General features: G+C 47.2%; 1 protein-coding gene across 1 annotated transcript in view; it reads left to right on the top strand.

Annotated features, from left to right (window-relative positions):
- The first annotated feature begins 3741 nt into the window (after positions 1 to 3741).
- SMARCD1 (SWI/SNF related, matrix associated, actin dependent regulator of chromatin, subfamily d, member 1) overlaps positions 3742 to 26608 on the top strand; it is a 32549-nt gene continuing 9682 nt past the window's right edge. Inside the window, exons 1-10 of the mRNA XM_044286765.1 lie at positions 3742 to 3956; positions 9942 to 10132; positions 16428 to 16470; positions 16556 to 16678; positions 16767 to 16889; positions 17667 to 17783; positions 25375 to 25476; positions 25567 to 25728; positions 25813 to 25910; positions 25992 to 26127. Coding sequence (XP_044142700.1) covers positions 3801 to 3956; positions 9942 to 10132; positions 16428 to 16470; positions 16556 to 16678; positions 16767 to 16889; positions 17667 to 17783; positions 25375 to 25476; positions 25567 to 25728; positions 25813 to 25910; positions 25992 to 26127 — 1251 coding nt within the window. The 5' untranslated portion in view covers positions 3742 to 3800. The remainder of the gene's footprint in view (positions 3957 to 9941; positions 10133 to 16427; positions 16471 to 16555; positions 16679 to 16766; positions 16890 to 17666; positions 17784 to 25374; positions 25477 to 25566; positions 25729 to 25812; positions 25911 to 25991; positions 26128 to 26608) is intronic.

The following is a 26608-nucleotide window of genomic DNA, read 5'->3' as shown; positions in this document are numbered from 1 at the left end:
TCAGATCTCGGATCGGAATCCCAATGTTAGGGCTTATGCCCATGGCCGTTGCCCCGTCGTGGCCGTATTGCGGCCCGCATATGGCGGGTCCGCAATAAACGGGGCACCGGCCGTGTACACATTCCGCATCACGGATGAGGACCCATTCACTTGAATGGGTCCGCAAATCCAGAGATGTAGTGCGGAACAGAACCACGGAATGGAAACACTACAGAGTGCTTTTGTGGGGTTTCATTCTGCAAAAAAGTAGTGCGTCCGCAGCACGGGCACTGAGAGCTTATGCTCGTGGGCATGAGCCCTTAATTAGTTCTCAGCTCAGACCCCCAATGTTAATCAGATCTCCGCTCAGACCCCCAATGTTAATTAAAAACCAGCTCAGATCTCAGATCAGACCCTCTGTGTTAATTAGACCTCAGGGCAGACCCCCAATCAGTCCTTAGATGAGAACCCCATATAAATAGGACCAAAAAATAATAATCAACTCACTCCTGCTCTGGCCTGCGTGGTCGCTCCTGACGTCCAGCGTCCTTTCTATCGCTCTGTGACTCGACGTCGCACAGCGTGAGGTTACAGAGCAAACCTACGTCCTCACGCTGAGCGCAGGTCACAGAGCAGCGTGTGCTGCCAGCAGGAAAAGACCAGGGAGCGCCGAGCACCTGCACAGGGAGCGCTGTATTCACCGCTCCCCAGTCCTACTGTACTGTAAGTGCTTCTGTAATGGAAGCCCTCATTAATATTCGCCCTATATGACGCACTGATATTTTCCCCCCACTCTTGGGGGAGGGGGTGGGGGGCCGAGTGCTGGGTTGAAAACTGCAGAATATTTTTCATGGGACAACCACTTTAACCGCCTCCGGACTGCCTAACGCAGGATCGCGGTCCGGAGGCGGCTGTCTCAGGCAGAGTGACGCATCTATGCGTCATCTCGCGAGACGCGAGACTTCCTGTGAAAGCGCGCGCACAGGTGCGCGCGTTCACAGGATCGGCAGGTAAGAGAGTGGATCTACAGCCTGCCAGCGGCGATCGCTCGCTGGCAGGCTGTAGATGCGATTTTTTTTTTACCCCTAACAGGTATATTAGATGCTGTTTTGATAACAGCGTCTAATATACCTGCTACCTGGTCCTCTGGTGGTCCCTTTTGCTTGGATCGACCACCAGAGGACACAGGCAGCTCTGTAATAAGTAGCACCACACTACACTACACCCCCCCGTCACTTATTAACCCCTGATACCCCATATAGACTCCCTGATCACCCCCCTGTCATTGATCACCCCCTTTTCATTGATCACCCCCCATGTAAGGCTCCATTCAGACGTCCGTATGTGTTTTACGGATCCACAGATCCATGGATCGGATCTGCAAAACACATACGGACGTCTGAATGGAGCCTTACAGGGGGGTGATCAGTGACAGGGGGGTGATCACCCCATATACACTCCCTGATCACCCCCCTGTCATTGATCACCCCCCTGTAAGGCTCCATTCAGACGTCCGTATGTGTTTTACGGATCGGATCCGCAAAACACATACGGACGTCTGAATGGAGCCTTACAGGGGGGTGATCAATGACAGTGGGGTGATCACCCCCTTATATAGACTCCCTGATCACCCCCCTGTCATTGATCACCCCCCTGTAAGGCTCCATTCCGACTTCCGTATGTGTTTTACGGATCCACGGATCGGATCCGCAAAACACATACGGCCGTCTGAATGGAGCCTTACAAGGGGGTGATCAATGACACGGGGGTAATTACCCCATATAGACTCCCTGATCACCCCCCTGTCATTGATTACCCCCCTGTAAGGCTCCATTTAGACATCCGTATGTGTTTTACGGATCCACGGATCTGATCCGCAAAACACATACGGACGTCTGAATGGAGCCTTACAGGGGGGTGATCAATGACAGAGGGGGTGATCACCCCATATAGACTCCCTGATCACCCCCCTGTCATTGATCACCGCCCTGTAAGGCTCCATTCAGACGTCCGTATGTGTTTAACGGATCCACGGATCGGATCCGCAAAACACATACAGACGTCTGAATGGAGCCTTACAGGGGGGTGATCAATGACATGGGGGTGATCACCCCATATACACTCCCTGATCACCCCCCTGTCATTGATCACCCCCCTGTAAGGCTCCATTCAGACGTCCGTATGTGTTTTGCGGATCCGTGGATACGCAAAAGACGAACACAGCGGATCCGCAAAACACATACGGACGTCTGAATGGAGCCTTACAGGGGGGTGATCAATGACAGGGTGGTGATCACCCCATATAGACTCCCTGATCAGCCCCCTGTCATTGATCACCCCCCTGTAAGGCTCCATTTAGAAAACATTTTGGCACAAGTTAGCGGATTTTTTATTTTGTGCCAAAATTTGTCAAATGCCAACTTTGTATAATAAAAATGGGAAAAGTTGTCTTTTGCCGAGATATTTCTCTCACCCAGCATGGGTATATATAAAATGACACCCCAAAACACATTGCCCAACTTCTACTGAGTACGGCGATACCAGATGTGTGACACTTTTTTGCAGTCTAGATGGGCAAAGGGGCACACATTCCAAAGAGCACCTTTTGGATTTCACCGGCCATTTTTTACACATTTTGATTTCAAACTACTTCTCACACATTAGGGCCCCTAGAATGCCAGGGCAGTATAACTACCCCACAAGTGACCCCATTTTGGAAAGAAGACACCCCAAGGTATTCCGTGAGGGGCATGGCGAGTTCCTAAAATTTTTTATTTTTTTTGTCTTAAGTTAGTGGAATATAAGACTTTGTAAGGGAAAAAAAATCATCATTTTCCGCTAACTTGTGACAAAAAATAAAAACTTCCATGAACTCACTATGGCCATCAGCGAAATGGGGTCATTTGTGGGGTGTTTCTACTGTCTGGGCATTGTAGAACCTCAGGAAACATGACAGGTGCTCAGAAAGTCAGAGCTGCTTCAAAAAGCGGAAATTCACATTTTTGTACCATACTTTGTAAACGCTATAACTTTTACCCAAACCATTTTTGTTTTAATCAAAGACATGTAGAACAATAAATTTAGAGAAAAATTTATCTATAGATGTTTTTTTTTTTTTTTTATTACAACTGGAAGTGAAAAATTTCGGTAAATTTAGATTAATAACAAAAAAAGTAAAAATGTCAGCAGCAATGAATACCACCAAATGAAAGCTCTATGGTTCTACAATAGCACGTCCTGGCAATAACGCTGAACTTTTGGCGGGAAAACTGTTACGTCAGCAGTTTAGCAGTAGACAACCAGAAGAGGGCGCCATGAGGCCTCCCTGCAATGAACTGCGCATGTGCGACGCGTCAGCCCCTGGGCGCAGCAGTACACCGCCGCATTCATTCATTCAGTAATCTATGTCCGACCGGAAGTATTTTTTCAAAACAAGAATGGCGTCGTCCATTGCTGTTTCTGGCGTGTCCTAACACGTCGCCACACGGATATACCATTCCGCTGAATCCTTACAGCAGCTGGCTTATATATTAGGGCTGACACGGACTCTCTATAAACGAGCAGGAATGGCGAAGCCGGAAGATAACATAATTACCTATCTACATATAAAACTCATTTGAGTTGCCATTTTCCAAAATGGCGACCAAGGAGCTGTCACATCGTAAAGTAATACACAGCATCCCGTGCTTCGCCCTCAACCAAAATGGCGCTTGCTTACTTCCGGACTTTGATTCTGCTCACGCTAAGCGCCGTTCTGCCAGCCTCTCGGCCCCCCTTGTGTGGTACGGTACTTCCGGTTCCGGCCCCATTGTTGCAAAGCGATGGCGGCGCGGGCTGGTTTCCAATCGGTGACTCCGGGGGGATCCGGGCCAGCGGTGGCCGCTTTGGGCCCTGGAACGCCAGGCCCGGCTGTAAGGATGGGCCCCGCCCCAGGACAAGGCATGTACCGATCTCCTATGCCCGGAGCAGCTTACCCGGTAAGAGAGGGCAGATGTGGGTTTCTGCTGAGGTCTGTGGGGCTGCCGGCTCTCCTGCAGCCGGTGGCGGCGCTCTTGTGCTCTGCAGGAGCCTCCCTGGCCTTTAGATGTGGATGATGGAGGCGAGGACCAGTCCTCTAGCGGCTTCTTTACCAGGATGGGGGAGGGGTGCATGGTACAGCAGACCATCCATCCCATGTACCACACTCACACCAGTGGTAGACTTGGCCAGCAAGTGGTCATACAGGGAGACCCTGCACTTGTCACCATGGCCGCTCTGGTTGACACTTTCCACTGGGCTCTTCCCATTGATGCCCGCTATTGTCCCCTGACGTGGCGATCAGCTCCTCCAAATTATAGTGTCATGGGGGTCCTGGCAGCTGGAGCCCCCGTCACATTATGATCTGACCCTCAGGTTTCTACCATGGATCTCCCCGGATCCCTCTGACAAATGCATTGAAATGCCGGATCCGTCTCTCCGGTGTCATCCGGAAAAACGGATCTGATATATATATATATATTTTATTTATTTTTTTCAGATTTAAAGGTCTGCGCGTAGCTGAACGGATGCAGCAATTTTTATGTACTAATACATTTCAATGGAAATTAATGCCGGATCCAGCAAGTGTTTAGAATTTTTGGCCGGAGTGAAAACTGCAGCATGCTGGGGTATTTTCTCCAGCCAAAAACGTAAGAGGGACTGAACTGATGCATCCTGAACGGATTACTTTCCATTCAGAATACATGGCGATAAAACTGATCAGTTCTTTTCCGGTATAGAGCCCCTGTGACGGAACTCAACACTGGAAAAGATAAACGCTAGTGTGAAAGTACCCTTACAACGACCCCGTGACTTGTGTGGGGGATGTGAACATGGACATAGTATTTATTTGACAGCTGATATTCACAGTCCATTATAAACTGTATGCGTGGATAAACCCATAGGCTGCCACGTGGATAAGGTCTTGTGTGTGGCAGGAGATCCGCGCTGGAAGCAGGGTTGAAGGGGTTAGCGCACCTGGGACATTGCTGGCCTTTCACTAGCCTATGTCATCAGTGTCAGCTAGGTTCGGGTCCCACTGCTACCCAGAGGACAGGGCTCCCGACGTGAAGGAGAGCACACTGCGTAACCCCCTGTTCATCACATTGGAAGGTCTGAAAATAGCCAAGCGAGCGCCACTGTGACAGGTGGGAAGTGGGACCCCTCAATGTCCCAGATGGGGATACCCCCATTGAGTGAAGCTGGCCGCACACGTGTCTGTCAAACCCACTGATCACTTCAGTAAACGGCATTTATCGTGTAGAGCAAGGATGCTCAACCTGTGGCCCTCCAGCTGTAGGCTGTCCAGGCATGCTGGGAGTTGTAGTTCTGAAACAGCTGGAGGGCCGCAGGTTGAGCATCCCTGGTGTAGAGAAAGTTAATACAAGACACTTACTAATATAGTGTGATTGTCCATAACTCCTTTGCTGTCTGGATTCATTTTTCCATCACATTATATACTGCTGGTTTCCATGGTTACGACCACCCTTCAATACAGCAGAGGTGGTCGTGCTTGCACACTGTAGGAAAAAGCACCAGCCTGTGTGCGCTCCCACGGTCCCGGCCACCCCAGAGGTGCTTTTTCCTATAGTGTGCAAGCACGACCACCTCTGCTGTATTGAAGGGTGGATGTAACCATGGAAACAAGTAGTGTATAATGTGATGGGAAAATGAATCCAGCCAGCAAAGGAGGCAATATGGGTGATAACAATACATTAGTAAAGGCCTTGGAATAACTTAAATTTTGTTATAAATGCCACTTGCTGAAGTGAGACAATGGAGATGAGAAGTATCAGCCATGTTGGATTTGAACAGAGGCGTCTGGCCATGGCATACTTGCTTTCTTCCATTAATATGTGTGCCCTGGTTTATGGTGGCATCTGGCATGGTGCCCGGCCGATCTCCTCTATAAGGCGGTGACTGGTGCCATTTATCTGTATAGCGCTTGTCCTTCTGTCAGCATGGCCGTCTCCTGCCCCTCGGGCTCTTCACTGAAATACCCAGTGTGTTCCCAGCCGCCGGCTGAGAGTTGTAGTTTTGCAGCAGCTGGAGGGACTGTTGTGCCCCGGTGTCATACCCCATGGCAGGGCACAGTTAGAGAAACTAATGTCTGTTTTATGGGATGTGCCCCATGTCTATAAACCATCAGCCTGTACAAGTGCTATACGTCGATGTGCGCTGTTTATTCAGTAGAGCGTCAGTTCTGGGGGCGCCTTCACACACAAATTTCTGCAACTGATAATTGGTTCCGTTTCCCTGATTGGGTCCAGCAGAAATCCACGTGCTCATCGCCAAAACAGCCCCATTCACGTAAATGAACCGGTTTTCAGTCAGACATTTTCTTCTACAAAATGTGCCGCCTGTGAAGGCTCAATGACAGGTCTGTGTGATTTCACACTACCAGGTCCTCCGCGGTCCTCATAGCAGCAGCAGACCCCCATTACTGTATAAGGCTACTTTCACACTTGCGACAGGACGGATCCGACAGGCTGTTCACCATGTCGGATCCGTCCTGCGGCTATTTCGCCGTGCCGCCGCTCCGTCCCCATTGACTATAATGGGGAAGGGGCAGAGCTCCGGCACAGCACGGCGAAAGCCACCGGACTAAAAAGCCTGACATGCAGTAATTTTAGTCCGGCGGCCTTTTGCCGTGCTGCGCCCCCGTCCCCATTATAGTCAATGGGGACCGAGAGGTGGCATGGCGAAATAGCCGCAGGACGGATCCAACATGGTGAACAGCATGTCGGATCCGTCCTGCCGCAAGTGTGAAAGTAGCCTAACATGGCCTACACTTCCTCCTGGCCCCCACATACACATGCTTGCTCGGCATGCATGTGTGGAGAGGAGAGTAAGCTCTTTAAAAAGGAAAATCCAACATGCCCGGCTCTTCTTTACCCTGGCATCAGGTGTCGGCTAGAGTCAGGACACCCGGATACACATTAGATGGACGCCAGATCCAGCCGACATTGTATTTCTAGGGCCAGCCTTGTTCACAAGTTCATCCGGGAAGATGTCCATGAGGGATCCATGTTTGGTCCATTTTTTATTTTATTTTGCCCTGTGTGTGTCATCCATATTCCATGGACACTGCTAGGCTGAAAATTAATTTCCAGAGCATCTCCTATCTGTGGTCCAGAACATGGTTGCCGTCCTTGGTTTTCACAGACCCATAGACTATAATCGTGGAACAAAATAGGGCATGCTTCAGACCTGTCACCACGGTCCGTGGAAAACCACTGATGTGTGAATACACATTAAAGGGGTTTTCCAGGCTTTTATTATTGACCTATTCTTAGAATAGGTCATCAATATCAGATCGGTGGGGGTCCGGCACCTGGCAGCTGTATGAAGAGAAGGCTGCGCGCTGTGCGCACGTGCCAACTCCTGTCTCTCTTCTTGCTTGCCATTGACATAGCAGCAGTGAGCAGGAAGAGAGACGGTTGACGGCAGACTCATACAGCGTGCACCTTCCTTTTATACAGCTGATCGGCAGGGGTGCCAGGTCTCAGACCCCCCACTGATCCGATATTGATGATCTATCCTGAGAATAGGTCATTAATATTAAAAGCCCAGAGAACTCCTTTAAAGTCGGTGGACACATGCACTATCCATGAGGACCACGAGGTGTGGAAGGGGGCTTACAGTGAGGAAAGTATACCAATCTTCAGCTTGCTCACGGATGCTGACCGAAAAATGTCACCAGCTCTCAGTCAGTATAGAATATCATCGCTTTTTTCCCTTTTCATCCCTACTGCAAGATTTGTCTTGAGGTCGAGATATAAGTAGATGTTCCTGGGAATTGGTAAATTGGGAATCACGTGTTGGGTTGGTCAATCTGTAACGGTGTCGGGGCCCTGATAGGATCACTGGAGCGTCCAGGGTAACTGATACCAGAGGAAGCAGTAGTCCAGGACAGACCGAAGTCGGCTGCAGCATGAGGATACCCGGGGTTATCCAACTAGGGAAACGCATAGATCTGCATGTGAGCTTGTACGTTGCGTAATAATCGCAGCATACTCTATATTCTGCGTTTTTTCACGCAACACTGGCCCCATAGAAGTGAATGGGGCTGCGTGAAAATCGCATCCGCACGCAAGTGCGGATGCGATGCGTTTTTCACGGATGGTTGCTAAGAGAAGGTTTTTTTTTTTAAACCTTCAGTTTTTTATCACGCTCGTGAAAAACCGCATCAATGCGCATTTCACCCGCGCGATAAAAACTAAATGCAATCGCAGACAAAACAGAATGAGCTTGCTTGCGAAATCGCACATTTTTAAATGAACGCATCTGGACCTAATCCGTATCGCTCGTCTGCAAGGGGCCTAAGTGTGGTCTCGGATACAATGTTCCTAATACATTTTAGGTCCTTTAGGTTTATTTCACACGGACGTGTTCAGAGTGGGTAACATACTCCGTGTCATGGTCGTATTTACCGGACCGGACACTGCCCTTCTGACTGAACTCCCAGCATCATATTGACTTATCAGGCTGTGTTCCTGTCTGACTGGTGCAGAAATCATGATGATGCTTTGCGTTTGGTCAGAGCAGCCGTCTTCGCTCCACGAAATGCAGCCCTCGCACAGAGCAGGTTTCCTGGACTGAATACACGTATGGCTGCTTTCACACTAGCGTTCGGGTTTCCGTTCGTGAGCTCCGTTTGAAGGAGCTCACGAGCGGACCCGAACGCAGCCGTCCAGCCCTGATGCAGTCTGAATGGAGGCGGATCCGCTCAGACTGCATCAGTCTGGCGGCGTTCAGCCTCCGCTCCGCTCGCCTCCGCACGGACAGGCGGACAGCTGAACGCTGCTTGCTGCGTTCGGGTGTCCGCCTGGCCGTGCGGATCCGTCCAGACTTACAATGTAAGTCAATGGGGACGGATCCGTTTGAAGATGCCACAATGTGGCTCAATCTTCAAGCGGATCCGTCCCCCATTGACTTTACATTGAAAGTCTGGACGGATCCGTCCCAGGCTATTTTCACACTTAGCTTTTTTTAGCTAATATAATGCAGACGGATCCGTTCTGAACGGAGCCTCCGTCTGCATTATTATGGGCGGATCCGTTCAGAACGGATCCGCCCGAACGCTAGTGTGAAAGTAGCCTATGTCATATTAGTCTTAAAGGGTTTATCCCATGAATAATGTAAAAAATGAAAATCTGACATCATACAGTACATGACAGTCTCTTTCTAACAAAGCTAGAACCAGCCCGGCACCTCATGCTCCCTGTCCCACACAACGTGGTTGAATTACTGAGGGCGTTGAGCTATGTACTGGGTGATGGACGCATGGATTATCCATATGTGGCTTTTTAAAGGGGGTTATCCACTAAATTTATTTTTAGCAGACCTCAGAGTGGTCACCACTGCTGGATTCCAGCTGCTTCGCTCCATGTCCACCTCCGCAGGTCCTGCATCAACATCCTGCTGACGGGTGTCTCGTGACCACTGCAGCCAATTACTGGCCACAGCAGTGACCTGTCACCCGTGTGGTATGTCACTGGGTCACATCCTGTCACTGTTGCCATCAGTAATTGTCTGCAGCAGTCATGTGTCATCCCATCAACAGGATGTTGATTCCCAAGACTTGCGAAGGTGGCCATAGAGCAGTGCAGCGGGGACCAGGTAAGTATGAACCCAACCACGAGTCGGGCCACTCAAAGAAAAGAAAAAAAGTTTAGTGTTGCATAACCCCTTTAAACTATTTTGGCCTTCACAACTGTTTTCTTTTTCCCAATCTAAAAGCAAAGCCATGTGATTGGAAATTTCTAGTCCAGAATATTTGCAGTCTGCAGCTCCTGCTCAGGTCCATGTGTCTCCATAAGTCCCATGTAGTCTGATTCTGCAGTCCTAGTTCCTTCCATCTCTCCAGCCAGTAAAGTAGAAGAGTTGTCTGTCACAGATTTGTATCCGGTCCATGCTAACACACCTCTTCTCATTTCAAACAGCGGCCTGGGATGCTTCCAGGCAGTCGGATGACCCCTCAGGGACCAGCCATGGGTCCTCCAGGTTATGGAGGGAGTCCAGCTGCCCGTCCAGGGATGGCTCAGTCAGGCATGGACCAATCCCGCAAACGGCCCGGACCTCAACAGATTCAGCAAGTGCAGCAACAACAAGCGGCTCAGAATAGGAATCACAGGTAATGCTCCTCTGAGGCAGGAGGCACCTGACGTAGCCCAGCGTGTTATCATGTCATGTGGGTCTCTACCACCTTAGTGAGCCGTCACTACTGTAGCAAGGAATCTGTGGTTCACTATTATAATTGTGTTCATTTTCTTTACAAGTGGGAGAAATTCAGGTTTGGACTCCCACTTCTGTCCACACTGGTGCCATCAACAAGAGGTACGCACCTAAAGGTGGCCGAAAAGACTTGTGATGGCACCCAGTAAGTCGGTGCATGACACCCTGACATCAACACAGGGAAAATACAGTAGGTGATGATGCCCAGTCTGCTTATAAGGGTGAATTCACATATGGCAGTTTATTTTTTGCAGAAGTTTCCTCGACTGGAAATCAGTTCCTTTATAGTGAGTGGGTTTCTCACTGCAGTAAGAAGGTAGATTTCTGCAAGCCCTGTTCGGATAAACACGATAGACGCAGAATTTTTTGCAACTAATCTGGCGTATGTGAATTCGCCCTTACATGGGCTCCTCAGTGTGCATTCATTTACCCTCATCTAATGCAGATTTTTTTTCTTTCTCACATCTACCTTCTCCTTGTCCGTTCTACATTAGTAGAGCCGATCCCCTCTACTACTTCTTTGACCTTCACAGGATTAGTTTTCTGTTCTGCAAACTGTTCTGTTCTGAACCTTTAACCTCTTAATGACCACTGAGATGCCTTTTTGTGGTCCGCTCTCTGAAGACAGCCAGGCTGCTGGATTGCAGAAGTACAGGTGCCGGCCATTTAATCCTTTAGATACTTTGGTCAATAGTAACTGCAGCATCTTAGTGGTTTCTGAGGGAGGGGGCTCCTTTTTGTCAGGCAACAACACCACCGCGAATGAGATCGCCGTATGCACATGGCAGCCTAAGGTCCAATGATGAGGCCCCAGGTCTGTCCCATGTATATGCCCTAATAGTTTGCCTGACAGTGTCCTTCTAATAGCATAATACACTGTACTACATAAATAGTACAGTGTATTATTGGAGGATTGCAAAGTCCTCTTGTGGGACTAATGGTTTTAAAAAAAATGTTTTCTTAAAAAAACAAAACAAAAAAACTCCAAGTTAAAAAGGCACAAACCTTTTCCACATCTGTAACTCCCACAAGTATATGACATAATTTATCTCACACAGTGAACGCTGTGTGAACTGTTACCCAAAGTTATAACAAATAAACTACAAGTAATCTTGTAAAAATGAAGCCCTCACACAGCTCCATAGTTTGTTTTTTAACTGGCTTTATTGTCAAAAATAGTGACAATTTTTATATATATATATATTATCCCTGTGAAAGTGACTAAATTAATGTCACAAAACAGTCAGTGGCCGTATTGCTGTTTTTTTTTTGTTTTTGTTCCCCCCAGTCCTCCCAAGAAAGAGTTAATAAAATTTAGAGGACCTGTCATTATTTTTTATTTGGAACCCAATGCCTTTTATTCAGGGAGAAGGCAGACCTTGGCTCTCCTCAGTCGGCATTGCCTTCCTCCTTAATTGATGTGGACCACTTCTCAGCGATGCAGAAGACTTGCTCTTCTTGCAAGATCTGACCCTGTAAGGAAGTCCACCTGGAGCCATCGCCACTATGACCGGAGGTAAAGACGCCCCGGAGTAACTTGTTTACACTGGCTGAACTTGTAACATTCGGTAAATCTTGCAAAAACAGCCTATCTTCTGCAGTGTCACAGTGAGGGAGAGGATAGCGCCTACCGAGGAGAGCTGAGGTCTCCTCCTCCCTGTACCTTTACTACGGATTTATATATCGGGCGCCAAAAAAGGAACAGGGGCTGTAGCGGAGGAACAGAGGGACCAATTGAAGGAAAAAAAAGTGCACTGGAATCCGGAGACCAACTGGAAAACAAATGGTCTTTTTTAATTAATGACTGTGTACCTCAAAATGGTGGCATTAAAGACTACATGTCCTGCACAAAACAAGCCTCATACTGCTATATCGTCCCAAAAAAAAAAAGCTATAGACTAAAGCTATATTATAGTTAATGAATAGTTATACAATGCGAACATCAAAAATGAAAATTGCTAGGTCTCTAAGGTGCAAAACGCATACGGGGAACAGGGATCAAACTGAGTCCCTCTTGAGCTTTCTTCATGATTAGGATGGTTTCTGATGGCTGTACCTGTGACGTGCTTGAGGGGAAGGTAAAATAAATGTGTTCAGGAGCAGCAACACGTGCGGCGTCTGGAGAGCACAAAATGGTGATAGCGCAACAGCTGAGCAGGAGATCGCAGATCCAAAGCGGTCCAATGGCATGTAGTAGAAATGGAAGGCGACAGCAGCGTCTCACCAAAAAGCTTCTTTATTTAGGAACACTCCTCATAACAGGTCATACAGAGCAGTTTGCAGCAACGTTTCGGCTAAGCATAGCCTTTGTCAAGCATATTAATCAGTTAAAACCACAGCCTATAAATAGCACATAGTAAATCCGCCCACACCGCTAAGCAACCAATAAGATTAAAGATTTATATATAATACACCTGTATAGGTAATCAACATACTCAAACACATGAACCAGCTGTCACAGAACATACCCACTTGAGGCCATCACCCAGAGAATTTCTCCATCCACCTAGCGTCCCATGGCCGGTAATGCGCATGTCCGCTTACGTCATCACATGCGCGACTGCTAGGCAGCGCACGTGTGACGTACCCAGATGAATCCAAACACAAAGTCCACGCTGGGCAGCATACATCATCAGGCGGCGGCCGACAAACGTCACAAGACCACTCCCACCTGGCATTCCAGAGTGGAGTATGCATGAGGGTTAAAGTGGGACTGTGCATAGGAGGCGATCGCACCACGTCAACGAACACGCCACCACTAGGCAGCATGCCTATGTCGCACCTAGATAAATCCAAACGCATAGTCCAAACTGAGCCGCATATATCATCAGGCGGCGGTCGGCAAGCGTCACGAGACCACTCCCACCTGGCGCTCCAGATTGGAATATGCATGAGGATCAAAAATGGGGGCGTGTACAAAGGGCAATCGCACCACTATAACATATAACAGCGTGCAAACAACGCTCCTTGGAGAGCACAGTAATAGAGCATATCAAAGCGCATCATCTGCACCACTGACGCCAAGATAGAATAAAGGGATATATAGGGCATGTATGCACAAAAGGGGTATAAAAAGACATACTGGAAAGGTAAGAGCCACTGGGTGTCAATCACAACCAGCGTTCTCACTAAGTGTACAATCACATTAGTGAGTGATATACCATATGCAGGCATGTGTGGAAAAAGCCATAGTAATCATTATGGTGCTATAAAACGGTGTGATAAGTACACATAATTAAAAGAAAAAAGCAAAAAATGCCACTACAGAGGAGGGACATGAAATCGAGTGTATGGAAAGTAAGTATAATGTTTAACTAATACCTGCCACATTAAACTCAAGGTTTAATCCAAATGGCTGTAAAGATTTGAGTGTGTAAATCCATTTAAGTTCCTTCTTCCTTAATATCGTGTCTCTATCGCCCCCTCTCCGTAGTGGCCCCACACTGTCAATGACCCTGAAGCGGAGCTGGTTGACAGAGTGCCCCGCATCCACGAAATGTTTCGCAACGGGCTTATCCATGTTCATCTTGCGTATAGTACTCTTATGTTTGTTAATACGCTCTCTAATCTCCATAGTGGTCTCCCCAACATAAATAAGGCTGCAGGGGCACTGGATGACATAAATTACATCCCGTGACCTGCAGGTGTAATAGCCCTTGATTTTATATTTCTTTCCACTATACGGGTGGGAGAAAAATTCACCTTTGAGAACGTTGCTACAGTTACAGCAAGATAAACATGGATAAGTCCCGTTTTTGCGTGGTGCGAGTAGTTTTTGTGTCGGTGACTGACCGCCCACATCGGATTTAACCAGTGTGTCGCGGAGACTAGGGTTCCGTCTGTATGCCATCAACGGCGGGGATTTAAACACTTCTATATCTGGCAATCCTCGTTGGAGTATATGCCATTCCTTTCTAAGGATGCTGGCAATGTTGCCACTGTCCCGGCCGTAGATGGACACAAACGGAACCCTAGTCTCAGAGGCCGCCCTTTCTGACTTTCGTAGTGCGGTGCACCTGTCAACCAGCATCACCCTCCGCTTAGCTCGAGTAAGTAGGGGTTTCGGGTAACCTCGTTCCAAGAAACGCGTGCACATTGTGTCAATCCTCTGCGCACATGTGTCCTGGTCCGAAACAATTCGCTTTACCCTTAAAAGTTGACTCCAAGGGAGGGAGTCGAGCATTCTGTGTGGATGATAGCTATCATGCATTAGTAAGGTATTGCGGTCAGTAGGCTTCCGATAGAGGTCCGTAAACAAAAGACCCTCCATCACATAGACTCGCACATCAAGAAACTGCAATTCACTAGGAGAAACAGTTATAGTGAACTGCAGATCAGGGACACCCGCATTCAAATGAAGATGAAAATCATCAAGTTCATTCCTCGTGCCTGTCCAGATCATGAAGATGTCGTCGATGTAGCGCCACCAACACAGGACTCTCCCAAAAAAAGGGGAGCGATACACGAGTTTGTCCTCCACCTCGGCCATAAAGATGTTAGCGTAGGTGGGGGCCACGTTGGACCCCATGGCCACACCCCGCTGCTGTTGGTAGAAGGTGTCCCCGAAGAGGAAGTAACTCCTCTTCAGGACCACCTCCAGGAGGCGGAGGACAAATCGGCACACACCCGGGGAGAGCCCCATGTCGGTCAGGGCCACATCGACGACACCTAACCCATATGTGTGGTCAATTGATGTGTATAAGGACACTACATCGAAACTGACCAACAGAAATTGGGTGGGCAGTTGTAAATCCTGTAATTTAGAAAGAAAATGCCCAGTATCCTTGACATAGGATGGAGCGGAGGTCGCCCGGACCTGCAATAGCTTGTCCAGAAAGACAGACAATGGGTTGAAGACCGAGCCCCTACCAGAAACAATCGGTCGGCCCGGTGGATCGACCAATCGCTTGTGGATCTTGGGGAGTATGTATAACATCGGGGTGACAGGGTGGGGCACCATAAGATATTGGTACAAACCATCATCTATGATAGAATTTTGAAGTGCCTCCTCCAATATCACCCCGATGTTAAATGGATTTACACACTCAAATCTTTACAGCCATTTGGATTAAACCTTGAGTTTAATGTGGCAGGTATTAGTTAAACATTATACTTCCTTTCCATACACTCGATTTCATGTCCCTCCTCTGTAGTGGCATTTTTTGCTTTTTTCTTTTAATTATGTGTACTTATCACACCGTTTTATAGCACCATAATGATTACTATGGCTTTTTCCACACATGCCTGCATATGGTATATCACTCACTAATGTGATTGTACACTTAGTGAGAACGCTGGTTGTGATTGACACCCAGTGGCTCTTACCTTTCCAGTATGTCTTTTTATACCCCTTTTGTGCATACATGCCCTATATATCCCTTTATTCTATCTTGGCGTCAGTGGTGCAGATGATGCGCTTTGATATGCTCTATTACTGTGCTCTCCAAGGAGCGTTGTTTGCACGCTGTTATATGTTATAGTGGTGCGATTGCCCTTTGTACACGCCCCCATTTTTGATCCTCATGCATATTCCAATCTGGAGCGCCAGGTGGGAGTGGTCTCGTGACGCTTGCCGACCGCCGCCTGATGATATATGCGGCTCAGTTTGGACTATGCGTTTGGATTTATCTAGGTGCGACATAGGCATGCTGCCTAGTGGTGGCGTGTTCGTTGACGTGGTGCGATCGCCTCCTATGCACAGTCCCACTTTAACCCTCATGCATACTCCACTCTGGAATGCCAGGTGGGAGTGGTCTTGTGACGTTTGTCGGCCGCCGCCTGATGATGTATGCTGCCCAGCGTGGACTTTGTGTTTGGATTCATCTGGGTACGTCACACGTGCGCTGCCTAGCAGTCGCGCATGTGATGACGTAAGCGGACATGCGCATTACCGGCCATGGGACGCTAGATGGATGGAGAAATTCTCTGGGTGATGGCCTCAAGTGGGTATGTTCTGTGACAGCTGGTTCATGTGTTTGAGTATGTTGATTACCTATACAGGTGTATTATATATAAATCTTTAATCTTATTGGTTGCTTAGCGGTGTGGGCGGATTTACTATGTGCTATTTATAGGCTGTGGTTTTAACTGATTAATATGCTTGACAAAGGCTATGCTTAGCCGAAACGTTGCTGCAGAGTGCTTGAGGGGAAGTCATCATCTAGACTTATGTCATTACTCTTTAAATTTTCCAGTGCTAAGAAGAAGAAGATGGCTGACAAGATTCTACCTCAGAGAGTGAGTATTGGCGGAGCGATGATTAGCTAATACACTTGGATCCGCGCACGGTTATTACTGACTTTCCCCCTTATCCCTTTCTTAGATTCGGGAGTTGGTACCTGAATCTCAGGCTTACATGGATTTATTGGCCTTTGAGAGGAAATTGGATCAGACAATTATGAGGAAACGTCTTGATATTCAGGAAGCCTTGAAAAGGCCGATCAAGGTATTGTTCAGTTTCGTGGCTGTATGAACGGATTTGGGTTGCAGTGTTGGGTTATCCTTTTAATATGTCGTCTTTTCCTCTTTTATAGCAAAAACGAAAACTTCGGATCTTTATTTCTAACACCTTTAACCCCGCTAAATCTGATGCTGAGGATGGAGAGGGGACTGTGGCATCGTGGGAGCTGCGTGTAGAAGGCCGTCTCCTTGAGGATGTAAGTGTGTCTTGTTGAGTTGGTCACCTATGGCATATGACTGGCCTCTAAAAGAAGTCTCCATACACTGATGTTCTCTTCAGGTAGACACAGTACATCCATCCCCTAGCTTCATCTCATCCAGTACCCTGCTCTTTACTGATGAAACTCTACAGAGAGGTTGGCTGGTATCAATGAATTTGCTTACTTTTTGCCACAGAGTATTGCCTAAAAAACGAGCCTTCAAACACTGCTATGGCTCTTCAGTGAGAATCAGTAAACCCCCATCTCGCCTTCAGGGTGTTTTCAAAGAAAAGGGGATTGGGCTATCTTTATTAGAGCACCAGGAGGAATACCTTTTGGCCAATTAAGGTACCTCAAGTGTATGGCCAGACTAAAGCTGGTCATACACTATAGATCTCTGTTGGCAGAAACTATGTATTTCAGGGGCTGTTTGGGGCCTCCTGACCCTACCCTAATGGCTGATGTTGAGGGACATAAGATCAGGCACGTTGAACTTCAACTGCCTGATCCTTTTGTGTTTGTGACATAAGTAGCAGCTTTCTTAGATCCATGGGATCAGAAGAGATTGCCGTCAGCCGAACAGTTATCTTATGTGCATGCCCAGCGTACAGTAGAATTGGGGACCTGGTGCTGGGTTACACAGCCCTGTCTGCGGCTCTCGGGGCGAGCTGTGTATGTAGAAGCCCCTCAGAGCTGCATTCAGCATTAGATCATATGACGGTGTGCACTATTTTAGGCGAGTATGTTGACATTTTTTGACATTTTGTGTTGCAGGCTGCTTTGTCCAAATACGATGCCACCAAACAGAAGAGGAAATTTTCATCCTTTTTCAAGTCTTTGGTGATTGAACTAGACAAGGACCTGTATGGACCAGATAATCATCTAGTGGAGGTATGTCCGCCTGCTGTGCTTCTGTAGAGTGTATGTTACCCCTGCAGTCACTGCTGCCAGTATTCTTAGATACAGATGAAATGTAATGTCAGCTACTGCAGCGAGTCATTGCTGTGCATCCACAGACACTTGCACTCCGGTTTCGCAGGTATATTAGGACGTTCATTGTTGGAATAGTCTACATGGAAATAAAGTACAACTCCAGTCGTGCTGAGACTCTGCCACACATCATTTACCATTCAGACAAGTGCCGCTCTGTGCCTGCTATCGGGCATCAAACTGTACTACTATCAAAGGTACCGGCTGGCTACTAGAAACCCTGGTAAACAAGCCATTTTGCCAGCAGAAGCTCCTGCCAGCCGGGTGCTGCAGCCGAATTGTATATCATAACTTGTAGAAGGGGAATTTTTTGAGTGCATTTTGCCCTCTGACGTCCATGCCCTAATGGGTATTATGGATAGGGTTCCTCTTAAAGGGGCTGTCTCACTTCAGCAAATGGCATTTATCATTTAGAGAGAGTTAATACAAGGCACTTACTTAATGTACTATGATTATTCATATTGCTTCCTTTGCTGGTTGGATTCATCACATTATACACTGCTCGTATCCACAGGTTACGACCACCCTGCAATCCAGCCGCATTGGCTGTGCTTACACACTATAGGAAAGGCATGTCACCAGAGAGGCTGACGTCTTTTCCCATAGTGTGCAAGCACGACCACTGCTGCTTGATTTGCAGTGTGGTCGTAACATGTGAATACGAGAAGTGTATAATGCAATGGGAAAATTTAATCCAGCCGGCAATATGGGCAATCACAATAAATTAGGAAGTGGCTTGTATTAACTTTCTCTTCATGATAAACGCCACTTGCGCAAGTGAGACAGCCATATTAGCTCATGCCATTGTAACGCTAGGTTCACATCTGTCAGGAGGCTCAGCTGCAGATTCTGTCCTAAATGGCAGAAAATGTAGCGCAGCATGCAGCCCTTTTTCCTCTAGTCAAATGATAGAAACTTGACAGACTTTGTTAAAATGACTGATCCAACTTGTTGTCATTTTTAGTGCCCATCACAGGCCAGGTAACCAACCATATATCTTACCGTAATGCAGCACATAATACAATTGCTCTTGTTTGTTTACTGGTATCAGCTTTGCTTCACATGCTCTCAGAAATGCTCTAATATCAGATTCACTCACTGTTTCTCATTCCTCAGCTCTGTGGGCGTTCCTGTTGATTTCACATGCACAAGCTCCACAGCCCCGCCCCCATATCCTGTTACACAGCACAGCTGCCCCGCCCCCATATCCTGTTATACAGCACAGCTGCCCCGCCCCCATATCCTGTTATGCAGCTCTGCTGCCCCGCCCACATATCCTGTTACACAGCACAGCTGCCCCGCCCCCATATCCTGTTATACAGCACAGCTGCCCCGCCCCCATATCCTGTTATGCAGCTCTGCTGCCCCGCCCACATATCCTGTTACACAGCACAGCTGCCCCGCCCCCATATCCTGTTATGCAGCTCTGCTGCCCCGCCCCCATATCCTCTTACATAGCACAGCTCTGCTGCCCCGCCCCATATATATACTATTACATAGCACAGCTCTGCTGCCCCGCCCCATATATATACTATTACATAGCACAGCTCTGCTGCCCCGCCCCATATATATACTATTACATAGCACAGCTCTGCTGCCCCGCCCCATATATATACTATTACATAGCACAGCTCTGCTGCCCCCCCCCATATATATACTATTACATAGCACAGCTCTGCTGCCCCCCCATATATATACTATTACATAGCACAGCTCTGCTGCCCCCCCCATATATATACTATTACATAGCACAGCTCTGCTGCCCCGCCCCGCCCCATATATATACTATTACATAGCACAGCTCTGCTGCCCCCCCCCATATATATATACTATTACATAGCACAGCTCTGCTGCCCCCCCATATATATACTATTACATAGCACAGCTCTGCTGCCCCCACATATATATACTATTACATAGCACAGCTCTGCTGCCCCCCCATATATATACTATTACATAGCACAGCTCTGCTGCCCCCCCCATATATATACTATTACATAGCACAGCTCTGCTGCCCCCCCCCATATATATACTATTACATAGCACAGCTCTGCTGCCCCCCCCCATATATATACTATTACATAGCACAGCTCTGCTGCCCACCCCATATATATACTATTACATGGCACAGCTCTGCTGCCCCCCCCCCATATATATACTATTACATAGCACAGCTCTGCTGCCCCCCCCCATATATATACTATTACATAGCACAGCTCTGCTGCCCCCCCCCATATATATACTATTACATAGCACAGCTCTGCTGCCCCCCCCCCATATATATACTATTACATGGCACAGCTCTGCTGCCCCGCCCCGCCCCATATATATACTATTACATAGCACAGCTCTGCTGCCCCCCCCCCCATATATATACTATTACATGGCACAGCTCTGCTGCCCCCCCCCCCCATATATATACTATTACATAGCACAGCTCTGCTGCCCCCCCCCATATATATACTATTACATAGCACAGCTCTGCTGCCCCCCCATATATATACTATTACATAGCACAGCTCTGCTGCCCCCCCCCATATATATACTATTACATAGCACAGCTCTGCTGCCCCGCCCCGCCCCATATATATACTATTACATAGCACAGCTCTGCTGCCCCCCCCATATATATACTATTACATAGCACAGCTCTGCTGCCCCCCCCCATATATATACTATTACATAGCACAGCTCTGCTGCCCCCCCCATATATATACTATTACATAGCACAGCTCTGCTGCCCCCCCCCCATATATATACTATTACATAGCACAGCTCTGCTGCCCCCCCATATATATACTATTACATGGCACAGCTCTGCTGCCCCCCCCATATATATACTATTACATAGCACAGCTCTGCTGCCCCCCCCATATATATATACTATTACATAGCACAGCTCTGCTGCCCCCCCATATATATACTATTACATAGCACAGCTCTGCTGCCCCCCCCCATATATATACTATTACATAGCACAGCTCTGCTGCCCCCCCCATATATATACTATTACATAGCACAGCTCTGCTGCCCCCCCCCCCATATATATACTATTACATAGCACAGCTCTGCTGCCCCCCCCATATATATACTATTACATGGCACAGCTCTGCTGCCCCCCCCCATATATATACTATTACATAGCACAGCTCTGCTGCCCCCCCCCATATATATACTATTACATAGCACAGCTCTGCTGCCCCCCCCCCATATATATACTATTACATAGCACAGCTCTGCTGCCCCCCCCCCATATATATACTATTACATAGCACAGCTCTGCTGCCCCCCCCCATATATATACTATTACATAGCACAGCTCTGCTGCCCCCCCCCCATATATATACTATTACATAGCACAGCTCTGCTGCCCCCCCCCCATATATATACTATTACATAGCACAGCTCTGCTGCCCCCCCCCATATATATACTATTACATGGCACAGCTCTGCTGCCCCCCCCCCATATATATACTATTACATGGCACAGCTCTGCTGCCCCCCCCCCCATATATATACTATTACATAGCACAGCTCTGCTGCCCCCCCCCCCATATATATACTATTACATAGCACAGCTCTGCTGCCCCCCCCCCATATATATACTATTACATAGCACAGCTCTGCTGCCCCCCCCCCATATATATACTATTACATGGCACAGCTCTGCTGCCCCCCCCCATATATATACTATTACATAGCACAGCTCTGCTGCCCCCCCCCCATATATATACTATTACATAGCACAGCTCTGCTGCCCCCCCCCCCCATATATATACTATTACATAGCACAGCTCTGCTGCCCCCCCCCATATATATACTATTACATAGCACAGCTCTGCTGCCCCCCCCCATATATATACTATTACATAGCACAGCTCTGCTGCCCCCCCCATATATATATACTATTACATGGCACAGCTCTGCTGCCCCCCCCCCCATATATATACTATTACATGGCACAGCTCTGCTGCCCCCCCCCCCATATATATACTATTACATAGCACAGCTCTGCTGCCCGCCCCCATATCCTGTTACATAGCACAGCTCTGCTGCCCCCCCATATATATACTGTTACATAGCACAGCTCTGCTGCCCCGCCCCCATATCCTGTTGCATAGCTAGCAGCCACTTGTATGCTGCAGCCTGTAATCAGCAGATCTATTCCTATCTCACTTTCCATTCTGTAGAAAGTCCATTATTTGTAGACACGATGGATATTTCTGCTGATAACCTTAGTGCAGCAATCTACAGTCATAACCATGGCGCGGACCAGAAGTGCGGACAGCACATGGTGGTCCGCATCTTTTGTGGCCCAATTGAAAATGAATGGGTCCGCACCCCTTCTGCAAAATTGCGGAACGGATGCAGACCCGTTATGACGTGTGAATGGACCCTTAGTTATGGTCCGTGGTAGCAGAATCCATAAAGGAATTCTTACATAACCTGAACCTTGTACACCAAACTTGAAACACAAGTTCGCTCATCCCTAGTTGCGACCACAGAGAGTGCTGCCATTTTTTTCTTATATTGTCCTGTATTTGTTACTGGATCCATTGGCCTGCACCTCCATATTGCTATTTGGCCTGATGTGCTGCCATTATTAGGGTTATTCCTGCAGTATAGAAATCTTTTGCTAGAGGTAGTTGTGTATGTGTAAATATTTCTATATACTTTTTTTTTTTTTTATGTAACCCAAAAAATTGCTGTTCTGGCACAGTTATTATTTTTAGTTTTTTTCCAATGTTCACCTGACAGATTAGATCATGTGATATTTTTATAGAGCAGGTCGTAACGATGCGGTGATACCTAATGTCTATTTTTGAAATTTTATTTTGAATTCACAATTTCTTTTTATTTATGTTTTTGTGTTTTCATTTTCTGAAATCCTTTTAATTTTTTTTTTTGCTATGGTCTTAGGTAGGGTCTCATTTTTTGCTGGAGAAGAGATGTCTGTTTGATTAGTACCATTTTGGGGCACATATACATTTTTGATCGCTTGGTTTTACACTTTTTGTGATTTAATGTGGTGGCTTTTTTGGCACATTATTAAAATTAAAAAAAATAGGCGTAAACCAGTCGGGTTAGCACGTGTGTTATTTTTTTAGCTTTTTTTTCATTTATCTTTATTTTTATTTATTTTTTTACTCTGACTCACTTGGTTCTTGAAGATCCAGTGGGTCTGATGCCTCTACAATACACTGCAGTACACTGTATAGTCTACTGCAGTGTACTCTCATTCACAGTAAGCCTGATCAGGCTCGGCTATTCCATGATGTGAAGTCATCTGGTTGCCATGGTAACCAAAGGGACGCTGCCACAGGAGAGCAGCAGCCCAATGGTTTACACTTCAAGCATAGGGCAGCTACCACAGCAGAGCAGCGGCCCGATGTTTATCCCTTCCATGCAGCGGTCCCTAAGGACCGCTTTATGGAAGTGGTTAAACTGCCAACATCTGTGCCAGCACTGATGTCTGCCGTTTCAAGCAGAGTGTCAGCTGTCGCTCTGCAAGCCTTGACTTGGGGGTGGGGGGCTTGTTGCACCGCCGGCCATCCTGAAGGGGTGGGGGGTGACGGCTTGTATGGAGGTGAGGACTGCTGTCCAACACTGCGGGGGAAGGGGGGGCGGCGGCGGCATCGGGCTGCTGCCACAGCAGAGCAGCGGCCCAACGGTTAGCACCTTCCATACAGCGGTCCCTAAGGACCATGGCATGGAAGGGGTTATGTCTGCAGTTTGAAGAAGAGGTCGCACTACATTTTTTCCTGAAGAGTAAAAATACTCCCCTTAACAATTTTGAGGGGAGGAGGGAGACAGTGCGCGCTCCCGTGTGCACAGGAGTTACAGAAAATCTGTCAGATGACGGACTCTCTGCAAACTCGCTGAGAGCAGCCTGCTGTGCATAGGAAGCACCGCAGGCTGTAGAGCAAAATCGAAAAAAGATACATAAATAGAACCAATTGGAGAAATTATTTTCTCCACAAATTAAATTGGTGTAAAAATGTTTAATTTTTTATTTATTTTTACAAAGGTGTCCATATCCTTTGGCTACATGCACACGACCCTATGTGTTTTGCTGTCTGCAAATTGCGGATCCGCAAAAAAAACACATAACGTCCGTATGTCACCCGTTTTTTCTTTTCTTGCGGATCCATTGTAACAGTGCCTACCCTTGTCCTATTGTTATCCGTTTTGCGGACATGTTCTGTATTTTTTTGCGGGGAATGGATATACTGTCCGTATTTTTTGCTAACCCATTGAAATGAATGGGTCCGCATCCTATCCGCTAAAAAAAGGAACTGACACGGAAACAAAATACGTTCGTGTGCATGTAGCCTTTTAATGCAGTTGTGAACCTTGCCTAAGGCTAGTTTGATGTCTGGTGCTAAGGAGCAGCTGCCAGGAATTGAAAAGGTATGTCCACCCAAAAGGTTAAAATACCTAAATAAAAGATTGGTGGTCATTTATCAAACATCAGTGTTTTACGCACCGCCTGAGCATACTCTCAATTTATGACTAGGTGCAGGCCTTACATGTCTTGATGTAAAGAAATGGAGTAAATTTAAGTTTAATCTCAAAAGCGAGGGCTGGTCTTTTTCTGTTGTATTCTATGGGCTGCCTCCCGTAGACATGCGCACCAAGCGATCCTTAGGCTACTTTCACACTAGCGTTTTTACTGGATAAAGCAGGGTTCAGCAAAAACGCTTCCGTTTACTGATAATACAACCATCTGCATCCATTATGAACGGATCCGGTTGTATTATCTTTAACATTGCCAAAACGGATCCGTCATGAACTCCATTGAAAGTCAATGGAGGACGGATCTGTATCTGATGTGGCTAATTGTGTCAGAGCAAACAAATCCGTACCCATTGACTTGTATTGTGGGTCATGACTGATCGGTCTTGCTTCGCATCTCAGGACGGAAAGCAAACTACAACATGTTTCAGTTTTCTCTCCGGTATTGGAGCGCAACTAAACGGAACAGAATGCGTTTTGGTGCACTCCGTTCTGTTCAGTTTTGTCCCTATTGACAATGAATGGGGACAAAACGGAAGCGTTTTTTTCCGGTATTGAGCCCCTATGACGGATCGCAATAGCGGAAAACTAAAACGCTAGTGTGACAGTAGCCTTATTGGAGTACGAACTGGGTGGATTATGAAGAGTAGGCCTTGTCATAAATTAGGAGCATCTTCCAGCAGGCCTTCTCCAGCTAAGACCTGGAGTAGATTTCAGTCGTCATTCACACCCGGCATAACTGGCATAAATGATACTGAATGAACCTCCTATACAGGACATTACAGCCGGTCCAATGCGAATTCTCCACACCACAGATTTCATGTGCTTTGTACTTCCAACGGAGTATGGCAGGAGACGTGGACATTTGACGTTTATGATTAAAAGTGAATGGAAAATAGAATTTTCAGCATTATCCATCCTTTATAATATGGGTGTATATTAGACTTTTAGTAACTGTACTGGTCATTTCTTGCAGTGGCACAGAACGCCGACCACACAAGAGACGGATGGGTTTCAGGTGAAGCGCCCAGGAGATGTCAATGTGCGCTGCACTGTGTTACTGATGCTAGATTATCAGGTATGTTTGGAGAAATCATCATCTATGCATTTGTAGCAACACTTTTCACGCTGTCTGCAGCTTCTCTACAATTTCTATGTCCTTTTCCAGCCGCCTCAGTTTAAGCTCGACCCCCGCTTGGCCCGTCTTCTTGGTATCCACACCCAGACTCGTCCAGTTATCATCCAAGCCCTATGGCAGTATATCAAAACTCATAAGCTTCAGGACCCTCATGAACGGGAGTTTATCCTCTGTGACAAGTACCTCCAGCAGGTGGGCGCTGCATTCTGCGTTAAACCGCGCTGTCACTTTTTCCTTTTCTCATCTTCTCACCATTGCATCTCTTTGCCACCACAGATCTTTGAGTCTCAGAGGATGAAGTTTTCCGAGCTTCCGCAGAGGCTCCATGCCCTCCTTATGCCACCGGAGCCAATCATAATCAATCATGTCATTAGGTAAATTAGGTACATTTTTATTTTCTTACGACCTGATTCTAGACCCCCGGACTTGTAACATGCATTGTGCTGTGTTCCTAGTGTGGATCCAAATGATCAGAAGAAGACCGCTTGCTATGATATCGATGTTGAAGTGGATGATACTTTGAAAACACAGATGAATTCCTTTCTTCTCTCTACTTCCAGCCAGCAAGAAATTGCAGCTCTAGATAACAAGGTACAGCTTAATTTTGTTCGGCAGGTGCTGTTGCCGAAACTAGATGCTCATTTTGGCATCTCCCGGCCTGATGGGTAAGGGGCGCCCCATACCCATGGCCACAGCCTTCGTGCTGAAAGATGTCCCAGCCACATTTTGACTGATTGTCAGCATAAGTAGAATGCACCGTATGCCTCTAAACAGCCCCCCAAACAGAAACCTCTGCAGAAGCATCGTACTGTGGACATCTTATAGATCCTCTGTATTAAAGGGGTCAGTTGAACGACAGATTCTCTTTCAGGGACTGTTTTGTTGCTTACACGGGTTGTGTCTGTTCAAGTGAACAAGAGTGCACCACGCATGTGCGGCCGCCCTCCATTCATTTCTATGGAATATCCAAAAATAGCCGGGCGCCAGCTCAGCTATTTCCAGTAGTCCAATAGAAGTGAATGGAGCAGTGGCTGCTTTTGCTCGGGGTGCTTTTCATTTATTTCTAGGGGAC

The sequence above is a fragment of the Bufo gargarizans genome, chromosome 3, assembly GCF_014858855.1.
Source record: "Bufo gargarizans isolate SCDJY-AF-19 chromosome 3, ASM1485885v1, whole genome shotgun sequence".
Lineage (NCBI taxonomy): Eukaryota > Metazoa > Chordata > Amphibia > Anura > Bufonidae > Bufo > Bufo gargarizans.
This window is presented reverse-complemented; position numbering and strand designations above follow the sequence as displayed.